At 31.8% G+C, this 12222-nt stretch overlaps 1 protein-coding gene across 1 annotated transcript; it reads left to right on the top strand.

Annotated features, from left to right (window-relative positions):
- Positions 1-3120: 3120 nt before the first annotated feature.
- Positions 3121-4897, top strand: LOC7473434 (uncharacterized). The gene is made up of 2 exons (XM_024606803.2): positions 3121-3421; positions 3546-4897. The coding sequence occupies exon 2, from the start codon at positions 3880-3882 to the stop codon at positions 4384-4386; it is 507 nt and encodes a 168-aa protein (XP_024462571.1). The 5' UTR covers positions 3121-3421; positions 3546-3879; the 3' UTR covers positions 4387-4897.
- Positions 4898-12222: the final 7325 nt, after the last annotated feature.

The raw sequence follows: 12222 nt of genomic DNA, 5'->3' as shown, positions 1-12222 counted from the left end.
AGGATAATTCGATAGAAAAAAAACCAAAAAACTATTTTTTTATATATATAAAAAAATAATATCGAACAATGATATTAAAAAAAATAAAACAAAAAAAGATGTCAAACCTTAACTCGGGTCATCAATATGGAAACACCATACACGACATGTTATTCGTCCTATTGCTTTTTTTAAAAAAAAAGACTACACATTGTCTGAAATCCAAGAATCCAAACATTGTGGTAGTTGGAAAACGGGGAGGTTTTTTCCATTAAAAAACTCATTTTCAATTTTTTTACCCAAAATATCTAGAAATACCCGAGAAACCTTGTTAAATCAAATCATGGCCTAAAAAAACCCGAAATTAAACCAGAACAAAAAATCTTCATGAGTTCAAATATATTTTTTTATGTGTTTTCAAGGTAAAAAAACACATAATCTTAACTCCCCTCGTTATATGAAATATTTTTATACAAATATTGTGTGCTTTATTGGCCTAAAACTTCCCTAACGACAACTTTCTCTTTCTAAATCGAAATTTATCGATCATCTCTCTCTTTTTCATCCAAAAAATAATTTAAAAATAAAAAAATAAAGTTTGATATCAAAATGTATTTTTAAAAATTATAGGGACCACTTAACCTAATAGCTTAAAAGAATAAGGAATGAAAATGAAATCTCCAAACAAATTATATATTTGCCATCAATTTGACTCTCTTTTATCATTTCAGTCTCTTATCTTTTAATTCAACTCTCACTCCTAAAAAGACATGTAATTGGACTTGAATTTAAAATAAAAAAGCTTAATTATGTAAAAACCAGTTCAATGATCAAATTAAATTTTTTTAAAAGTTTATTATTATAATTTACAGTAGTTAAATATGAGAAGATAAATAATAATTAAGCTTTTGTAAAAACACCGTGTCAATTAGCTTTTCTTGTAATAATATTTACTGATGTTTTGGGTTGATATTTAAAATATAATGTTTTTAAAATAGTTCGATAAAGAAATTTAACTTTAATTAATGAGTAATTTGATTTGATCATAATCTTCATCGTAAAGAAAGAAAGTAAAAAAGGACGGCGCCCGAAGAACGGGATTCGAAGAACCTTCCTCGTTAGAAATTTAGAATTCAAAGATGCAACACAGCAAGTAGTTTTCGAGGAAAAAGCCATCTCTTTCAGTTTCAAATTTTCAATCCGTCGACTTGATGTTTTTTTTTTTAAAAAAAAAAAGTATTATTTTTTTGACAGTGATGACGGCTTCTATACTGAATTCTGCCTGTTTTACAGCCAGATTCAGAGGCAGGAAGAAGAGGTGAAAGCAAAGTTTTCTTGGGAGTCCCATTATTATTTCCGAAAAGGTAATGCCATACGTCAAAACCACAATTGTCATTTATTGTTTGGAAATTTTTGAAAGGGCATTAATGTTTCTTTTTTTTTTTATTCCCTTTCCTTGATGAAATAGACGCGTCTAAATCTAATTCATATTTATCACAAAAGCACAAGAAGATATGTATTATTATAAAATCTATAATTATATATATTAGAATTTTTTAAATTTTATGATTTTTGGGTTTAGTTTATTTATTTTTCATGACTTTTTAATGTCCTTAATGTTCTTAATTTTTTCTGCTATAAATAGACTATTTATCTTATATTCTAAGTATTATTGGAAACAATATATAAAAAAAATGTATGAACTTCTCTTTAAGGTTTTATTTTGAATATGTATGTTTTTACTTGTTTTTTTATCTTGTTAACATATTATCTGCATGATTAATTACTCCATTTAATTTGAAATCTTCGCACACATAAACTCCTATGTTACATGGCTTGTATTAATTTCAATATTTTTCCTCTTCATTATTGTTCATATTTTAGGAAATATATTTGACTCTATAACTTATTTTGACAAATTTTCTTTCATTTTTATTTATCAAGATTTAAAGTTCTTGAAGAACTAGTATTGTAAGTTTACGAATAATTAAATAAATTAAATACAGCTCTGGAATAAATAGTATTTCTAAAGAAATGAATAGCAGTATTACAAGACTGATTTTTCTTCTTTTATATTCATGATTTTATTTAATAAGTTGTTTCTTTTTTTATAGATAATGTCGAATCCGACAAAACTTTACTTTTATCGCTCTTGATATATCTAGGAATAACTTTTTTTCATGGATCCTTAACGCTAAAATTCATCTGGAAGCTATGAATCTTGGAGAAACCATCAAAGAAAAAAAATAATGCATCCTTGCATGATTGCACAAAAGTAATGATTTTTATTCCCCGCCATCTCAATGAATGATTAAAAGTCGAATACCTCACAATAAAATATCCTCTTGTTTTCTGGCAAAATCTAAAGAAAATATATAACTACCAAAAGTTTACCACTCTCTCAAGCTCGTTATGATTGGTTGCACCTAAGGTTATAAGATTTTAAATCGGTTAGTAAATATAATTTTGTTATTTTTAAAATTACCTCACAACCGAAATTGTGTGGTTAAAATATCACAAAATACCAAATGTTAGAGAAGAAATTCTTTATTTTTCATGCCTCAAATATTGTCCTGCAACAACAATATAAAGAACGTAATTTCAAAAGGTATTCGGAACTAATTTCATGGCTTCTTATAACTAAAAAAAATCATGAGTTTTTGATGAAAAATCATCAATCTCATCTCACAAGTTCTAAATCATTCCGTGAAGTGAATGAACCTTTGCCCAAAAGATAAGAAAGAACTAGGGTAGAAGAAATAAATGGAAAAGAAGAAGAGATGATTATTCAAAGGACAACCCACCATACCACCAAAAGTGGAGATCACACAATGAATCCCAAACAAAAATAAAAAAAATAAAAAATAAAAAATGAAGAAAATGTATCGAAATTGAAGCTAAAGTATCAATAATAGCCACTAAATTCTATTTATAAACAACACTTAAAAATACTAGTAAATAAAGTTATCCAAAATAATCAACTTTATGAAAAAATACTAAAGAAATTTTAGAAACAATAACAATAGCCAAGATACTAAAAAAAAAGAAAAAGAAATTTAAAAATGTAATGATAATCCTTCTAGTTTGGAAAAGAAAACTATACAATGTTTAATAAGAGGCGGAGTTAGAAATTTTAGTTTGGGAGTGTCAAATTAAAGAAAAAAAATTCAGGAGGGAAAAAATTTAAGATTTTTTTTTTTTAAGTTTAAAAATCTAATTGTTAAAGGAGGCCACCGAAAAAAAAATTCCTAAGAATGATCGGGGCCCTTGCCATCCTCCTAATTTCGCCCCGTGCTTGCAAAAGTCCGGAGTTGGGAGACTTGTGATCCTCTTTTTATGATTATTTATGCTTCTTGTGACGGAAGCCGTGAATTAGTTTCGCAGCTTTGTGGAGATCCAGGGTTGCCTACTGTCACTGAAATTATTCGGACTGCATCTTCAGGTAATATTTTGATTATTCTGCACAATCATGCTAGCCTTTAAGTATTCTATTCTCTATCACTTTTTATTTGTATTGTATTTATGATTATTTTATGTTGTTGTTTTACCTGTTGGTTTTGGAGAAGATTGGCTGAAGTTGCTTCTCTCGAGGATTTGTTTAGAGGATGTTCACCTCCATCGACTCTTGTCAAGATTATATGGTGTGGGTAGTAATTGTGATAATGGAGAGGAAATTAGTTTAAGTGGCAATCCATTTTTGACTGAACAAGCATATCTTTGAATGTTGTGTCGGAGATTTTGAATGAGCGACTGAAGGAGATTACCATCCTCAACCATTTTGCTTTGTGCATTTTTGGAATATTCAAGAAATCAGTTGAAGCCAATGAGTTTGGTTCAAGAGGTGAATCTGGGCTTCCGACAGGATCTGCTGTGATTGATGTCCTTGGTTACTCACACGCCATGTTAAGAGATATATGTGCTACCAATGGTGGAGTTGGCATAGACGAGGATTTGGTTGATGTTGTTGATACACTTTTTTCATCTGGACTTCTTGATTTGCTCTTATGCCTGCTTCGTGAACTAGGGCCTCCGGCAAAAATCAGGAAAGCCTTGAGGCAGGCTGATAACCAAGAAGCAACTACTTCATACTTCCCTAAATTGTGTCCATATAAAGGATTTCGGAGGTACTTAGTTGCTGTCTTAAGCAATTGTGCTCACCGAAGAAAACACGTGCAAGATGACATTAGGCAGGAGAATGGGATGCTTCTGATGTTACAACAATGTGTTACAGATGAAGACAACCCATTTTTAAGGAAGTGGGAGGAACCTATATTGGAAGGGAATTCAGAAAACCAACAGGCAGTTGCTGAACTGGAGCTTCAAGGGTCAGTTGATATGCCTGAACTAGCTGGACTTGGTCTCAGAGTGGAGATGGATCAAAACACTAGGCGTGCAAAGCTTTGTTAATATCTCATGATGATGCTGGCTTGGTTAATTAAATCAACTCTTTTGACCCGGGTAAATAAAGTTTCGTATGACGAAACCATTTGCGATTGTCACTCTTGCCTTATCTGCTGCTGTCTCTGACTGACGAAGGAGTCCCAATACACGAAAAGAAAGTAGGATCTGAGATTATGGAGTGAAGATATAAAAGCTGCATGTGCATCGGAGAAACCACTGCATGTGTAGGCTTATTCTGTGTCCACTGAATTAGGGCCTATGCTGTCAACAGTAGGGTCTTCTTACCTGGTTGCCGGTTATCACTCCCCTTAAACAGGCCATTTTTGTTTCTCACGAACCGTACGAGGACGTTGCCCGCTCGTACTGCTCCCAGCCACTAGCAGCGTCTCATTTTCCCGAAAGCCAGTCATACCATTCCACTCTAGCTAAGCTAATGATGAAAGAGGATATGGATTTGTCTGCACTGTAGATGTTGTTTTCAAAATACTATTAATTCAGTAAGTGATACACCAGCGTACATTATTTTCTAGAATATGGCTAACGAGAAATGACAAAACTAGGTATAATATCCTTTGGGCTACAAATTGCTGATTCAATTTTTTTACCGCTTAATGTAACTTCGATCATATATATATATATAAAAAGAAACAAGTTCACTCTGTCCTCAAATAAGATTTTTTTTACAAGGCCAAAACTCATAGAAGCCCTATTTACAAGTCGAATGCAGCACAATTAGAGGAGAATCAAACTATAGCTGCAAGGCCAGCAACTGGATCCATCTCAGCCAGCTCTTTCTTTTAACCCGAAATCTTTTTCACTCGAGGATTGATAGACTGACATTATTGATGGCAACTGGCAAGTCCTTGATTCCAGTTGGCGTGCCTCTTCCTCGATTGATAACTCTATTATACCTTCCTCTTTATACTCCAAACGTGTTTTGCATTCCCCACCCAACAGCTATTACCAGTCAAATACGCATAGAGTAACAATATAATAATTCCAGGTTCCTATTTATTGTCAATTCAAGATCTCTATGGGATCATTTAGTGTCGAATCAAATATTAACTTATAAATTATAATAATCGGAGAACGTCACCTCCAAACACACTTTAATTGCACGCTATTTTAATCCCTGAAAGCTGAAATGGAAGAGACTACATAAATAGGCGAAGTATTACTGTCTGAACTTAAGGTGAATAGCTCAACCTAATTTGTGAGTGGCTCCATCAGGTGTAACAACAAAAACAATTGTTTTTTTTTTTTAATAATAACAAAGGTTCCTTTTAATTTGTTGTTCTCTCAGCATAACTGTTTGGCAACTGTGTAATGTTGATGAGAGTCATGAATTCGTTTTTCTAACCAACGAGGGCTCTAAGTATAAAATTCACATACATAGAAAATTCCATGTAATGAGAAATATTCATTTTTAATTTTGGAGAATCTTAATCATGGATCGTTTTTTCTTTTAAGACAGAAGGGCCATACTCCATAGACATGTGGGTGGGATCCACCAGCTTCAGCTTTGAAGAGAGAGATGCGTTAGTGAGATTGTACTAGGGTTTAATGATGTGGCGACATGGAATACGGGTTCTGTGATTGGTTAGTCGAAGAGGGATATTGCTGGGCTTGTTTTGAGCAGGCTACCTCAAGAAATCAGGGGACAATCCCTTTAAACCATGGGCTCGGAAGAACCCATCTGTAATATTATGTGGAGCATAAAAAAAATCCACGTTATGGCAATAGGCTATACAAAATAGTGCAAATGGAAATAGACTGGACCTGACAGATATAAGATTGAGCTGCATAACATATGTTCTTGTCTTGTATTTGACACATAGTTTAAAATTAAAAGAAGCCAGTACAAAGCTCTACCAAACACTTTTAAAAATGAAAAAGTAACTCTCAGAGTCCGAAAAATCCAACACATTCAGAACCCGCAGAGTCTTCTCTCTGTTCCTTCCACTCCCACAGGCCAACGCAAAACACAGTCTACTCTGGGTTGATGGATGAGAAGGAGATGTTAAAGAATCCAGCTCCTTGAAAGCCAATTCTTTTGCCAACGTTTGGCACAAAATCTCATATGAATTAACGCCTGGGCGCAATGCTGCTCCAAATTCCTGATTGCTGATTGTTTCAGTATTATAATTTATAACTTGATGTTTTCAACCAAGAAGATAGATAATAAATAAATAAATGCCAAAGGGTATGAGAACCCGAATATGTTCCAAATTGAGCTTTTCTTTTCGCACGAGACACCGACAACCTAACCCTTGTGTGAAAAGTTTGGTGGTGCGTGCCTGGAATCTCAATCATGGCAAAAAGGTGACCTGGATAAGTAATTGTCAGTACTGTTTCTTATCAGTTTGAAAGCTCTTGAACATTCGTTTGATTGGTGACGAATATGGTCTGTTAACTCTTAATCTATATGCGTGCGTGCGTGTTCAAATATGGCGCCTAGATTGAACTAAAGGAGAAAAAAAGAAAAACAGGGTAGGAAATGGAGAAGAAGTTTCAATGAGAAAATGTTTGTGATAATGTGCACATGTACGCGTAGTTGGACTCGAGAGATGCGTAAAAATAAATATAACGGATCCATCGAAAGATAAAGTTTAAGGTATGGCACACACAGGAAAAGCAGAATGGATGATGGTTTGCTCTCGATGTCCCAGCAAGTAAGCTCACCTTTTGTAATCTCCAATAAAATCATAAAGTGAAAGTGAAACCCTTTCCTTTCAAGCTTCATTCATGCAGCGGGCAAAGCAAAGCCATCGTCTTACGAAAATCATGTGATCATTTTTTTTCTAACCTTCATGATTGGACAAACCGATGTGAAAAAGCATTTTTCACTGGCATTATCTGCTGAGTATCGCTTTCAAGAGGATCAAGATGCCATTAAAGCTGTTTTTGGATCTCAAAATATCAGTCGGTCAAAGTTCAAAAGCAAGTACTTAGCCCATATCACTGTACGGAAAATGTTTGGAGGTGGAGGATTACATGGGCCCATCCACTAGCCCATAGAATTTGGGAGGTTTTGTGGGGCCCAACAAGACAACAACAAGACAAGGGAATGGATATTTAAAGAGAAATAAAGTAAATATTCTTAAGAAATCCGTTTTTTCATCGGACGAAAGTGCCCTTTTATTTCAAAATCCTTTGGTTATTCCGTCTAGTCAGGCCAAGGAGTCCAGAAAATTTAAAGATTATTTTAATCGGAGATGAACCGAGCCCTACCCCTACAAGCTACGCTTGAAAGTGTGATGGCAACAAGGTAAAATTCTCAACGAAAACCATACCGACGTGTGAAAATTTTAAATGTGATTACAACGGATAGCTGGATGCAGATCCATGTTTACTAGTGCTTGTGTCAAGAAGGATTTTCTCTCCCAAAATCCAAAACGCTTTGCGATTGATAAATCAGAATCACCGGCACACCACGCGTAGCGGTCGGTTGGTATTAAAAAAAAATTGAAGTGCTCTTATTGTTCCAAAAAGAATACATGAAATGAAATTGTTCCCATCATCGACTTGGAGAAGGATCGCAATTCGGGACGGTTTGTTCTTATTATGCTCCCTGTTCACTGAGACTTTTTTCTAACTTTATAGCTCTGACATGAAGGCGGAGAATCCAAAAGAATCCTGGTGTTTCACGGCTTCAAGATTAAGTTGAATAGTAAATGTAAATGTGAAGTAACATTTCAATCTAGAAATTTAACTAGTTAGATGAATTTTTAAGATTTTATCTATATTATTTATTGTTAATTATAAGCTTTTAAAATTTAAAATTTATAAATATTTATATTATCTTGTGTTTTTAATTAATTTTAATTAAAAACAAATATTAAATTATGTGTTTCAAGTTTATAACTATTTAATCATCAAAACTTTAATATTATATTAAAAAAATCATATAAACTAAATGTTTAAGGTATCATATGAAGTTTCAATAGTTTATACTAGCTATTTAACCCGCTGCAAAGCATGGATTGTAAAAAACTTTTATCAAAAAAATATCAGGTATACAAGCTCTTCAAATGTGTTTTTTATATAAAAAATTCAAAATGTAAATTGAAAAGTTTATGCAATCATCCAGCTAAATAAATTAATAATTATTTATTTAAATAAATAAAAGTCTTTAACAATAACCAAGAAGAAACTGTAAAAATAAGGCATTCACCTGATGTGTTTTCTAAACTTATTTATTTAAAAATATAAAAGATAAATCAATCGTAAAAATCTCATGACTCAAATGATAAATACAAATGAAGCTAATTGAATAAACTCACGTCATAAAAAATATTACGTAAGGTCGAACATATCAATAAAATATAATGAATGAACATCTACAGATATGATGAAAAGATGTATAAAAAAAGGTGGCGTGTGCGACGCCACCAATTGCTCAAACCTGGTCTTTCATCGTATCCCTAGAAGCGCCACCACGTCCCATTTCTCCTGATGTGGCGCTTAACGACAGTTGATGGGCGGTTTATCATCAGTCAGCATTTCTTCTTTTTTTCTTCCTTCTTCTCTCTCTCTCCCGGCGTAACTGCTATTAGAGAATAACATAAATAATATCTAGACTTTACTTAACAACTTAAGCTTTTGAATTGAATTGGTTCTTTGATATGGTATCAAAATCTTAATGACTAAGCGGTCACGGGTTTAAATCTCACTATTTTTTTTTATTTGATAAAAATTAAGCACAAAATAGTGTGAGCATATGCAAGTTCCAAGATTAAAAGACTTTCACTTGAGGGGGTGTGTTAGAGAAAAATATTAATCATATCTTAAGACCTTATCTAACAGCTTAACCTATTGGATTGAATTGGTTCTCTAACAACTACATGTTTGTCCTTTGTTCCTTTTGTTTTTCAATTCCAGTCCTTATATTTCGGGTGGCTTTATTTTTGTCATTGGCCCTTTTACAAAAGTTTTTTATGTTTTCAATTCAATCATTCAATTATAATTTTTCATATATTATTTTTTCCAATTTGATTCTTATTCTTTTGATTTTTGATTTTTGATTTTGACCTTTGGCTCTTTTGTTAGAGCTTTAATTGTTTTTAATTTTGTTATTCAATCAAATTTTATGTTTTTTTGAATTTAGCCCTCATTCTTTTGATTATTTTTTTGTTGTTGAATTTTTCCCTTTTTTTCAATTTAACCATCCAATTTAAAAAAAAAAGTTTTAAAAAAATACCAAAGTCAACTTAGGCTAATCTCTTAGATTTATGATCCAGGTCATAAGACTGAGATAACCCCATTAAAGGTAAACCCAAAAAAACAAAAAAGTAAGATTTTTTATCGAACAAATATTGAGGGGTGAAATTGAGAAAAAAAAAAGTCAATGAAAAAAACAATGCAGAACAAAACAAATAGCAATTAAAAGAATTAGGACTAAATTCGATAAAAAAATCAAATGAAATTAAATGTTTAGGGAAAATTAAATGAAATTAAATATTTAGGGATAGAATTGCAAAAACAAATCAATTAAGAAAATTATTCAAAAAATAAAAATTAAAAGAATTGAGACCAAATTTGACATAAAAATTAAATGAAAATAAATGCTCAGGGATGAAATTAGAAAAAAAAACAATTCAATTAAGAAAATGATTCAAAAAAAATATCAATTATAAGAATGAAGATCAAATTTAATAAAAATAAAAGTTAACAAAATCAAACCACTAGGGATAAAATAAAAAATAAAATCGAATTATAGATAATCAATGTAAATAAAACAATTGCAATTAAGACAAGAATGACTGAATCAAAAGAAAAAAGAAATTAACCAGCACGCAATATGAGGAAGAAAGAGAAGGAAAAAAAAGAAAAGAAAATTGGAGTCAAACCAATCATAACCACCATACGAGGGTGTTTGGGAGTGTGGTAGTGGTTGCTTTTCAAATAGCTTTTCGTGCCGAAATACATGCCAATGATGTTTTTTTATTTTTTAAAAATCATTTTTGATATCAGCACATCAAAACGATCCAAAAGGTACAAACCGCACTCAATTTTAGCAAAAAAAAAAAAAAAAAATATTTGAAATTCGCCGAAAAGCAGGTTGAACAGCAGAGCCAAACGCTCATGCGCCATCCATGAAGGTAGAGGACGTCGAGATGAATCAAATGATGTGGCAGAATGATAATTGCCACCACTGAAATCATCAACATGCGTCGTCCAAAAATGGTGGAGCGACTGATGTGTGTGAGGCACATGTACAATTGTTTCTCTATTTTCTTAACTTGCACAAAACCAAAAATGCCCCCAAGACTAAACAATAATGACAAAAAAATCATTAGAAAATTACAATCAAGCCCCTAAACCCAAGGCTAAAAAATTTGAACATTAAAGGTAATTAAGTAATTATATTGTTTATTAATTTGTAAAAAAAATAATATTCCTAGTACTAAACAAAAAAAAACGTGAGAAAATGACAATCAAGCCCCAAGGCTAACAAATTTGAATGGTAATGATAATATGGTAATTCTATTATTCATCAAAAAATTGAAATCACTATAAAAACCCAAAGGTTATGGCTTTTTACTTTTGAAGGTCAATACGTACTTGTATGGTTAAAATCAATGTAAAATTATTAAACCCCCCCCTCCCCCCAATAATTTGGATATAACTAAAATATCTCTAAACGCATACATGATATCTTGTCATGTCCAAAGGTAAATTCATGTTCTAATTGTAACCTAAAAAAAATATCAAAATAACCTCATGTTCAAGGCTTTTATTTTTTCATTCAAATGGGAACATGTAATTTTATTTCCTGTAAAAGGAAATTAATACCCCACCCCATGTCTTCAAAACTGAGAAATTTTACTGAGTAGAATATTTTTAATGATGTGTTTGAAATTATGGTAGTGATGATAGTTTAAAGTGTTTTTCATTTAAAAATATATCAAAATAAAAAAAATTATTTTTTAAAAATTATTTGTGACTTCAACACATTAAAACAATCTAAAAGTACATAAAAAAAATTAAATTTAAGGGACACACTTACAATGCATACACAGTAGAAACACCATAGAGAATTTGTTAATTATTATTTAACAGTCCACATTGAGTGCAAGCATTTAGATCTCCTCGTCGTTACGAGCGACAAACTAAACAGATTAAGAATAAAACAACACATTTTCATCGTACCCATCAGCAATGTGACTCTATCCACCATCTTTTAGCTCTAGCTTTGAGTCTTTGACCCGGAGGAAAAGAGAGAGAAACGAATTAAATTATAGACTCGAAACAAAATCAACGCCTTGGGAGGACATGTATGCAACATGGCAGACCCGCATTAAACTTGTATTAAAATAACATATAAAGATTGCAGGAAAATCTTAAAGGATCGAAAACTATGATTGATGTTTGGCATGTGTCCTTGTTATGACAGTGATGTATCCTGAAAAAAAAAAAAAACCCTCCCAAAATTAACAAATAAAATTCCCTTAAAATAGGCACAACAAAAATATCAATTGAACTGGATTTGGTATTTCAAGAGCTGAAGGAAAGTGGGCTCGGAATTCCAAACTCAAAGTATAACTGGGGTTCAAGAGAGTGGCTCGGGTTTGTAGTCCAAACTTTATTTTTAATATATATATTTTTTAAATAAAATATAATTTAAAATATTATAATAATAAAATTACATTTTAATTCATTCTTTTCATAAAAAATTCATTTGTTCTAAATACATCATAAATCCTTCAAGTTAAAAGTTCACAATCTCTTTATTCTTAATATTTTTAACATATATTTTTTCAGAGTCTGTCTCTCTAAAATATCAGTGTACTTTTTCTCTCTGTAAAATTATTGATTTTACCATCCGATAGTCTTCATGTT

This window comes from Populus trichocarpa, chromosome 8 (genome assembly GCF_000002775.5).
Source record: "Populus trichocarpa isolate Nisqually-1 chromosome 8, P.trichocarpa_v4.1, whole genome shotgun sequence".
Taxonomy (NCBI): domain Eukaryota; kingdom Viridiplantae; phylum Streptophyta; class Magnoliopsida; order Malpighiales; family Salicaceae; genus Populus; species Populus trichocarpa.
The sequence above is the reverse complement of the archived record's forward strand: the minus strand, read 5'-3'. Positions and strand labels throughout refer to the sequence as shown.

What these genes read in the sequence shown, in the direction of transcription:
- LOC7473434 (XM_024606803.2), top strand. Translation starts at nt 3,880, where the DNA reads ATGTTAAGAGATATATGTGCTACCAATGGTGGAGTTGGCATAGACGAG.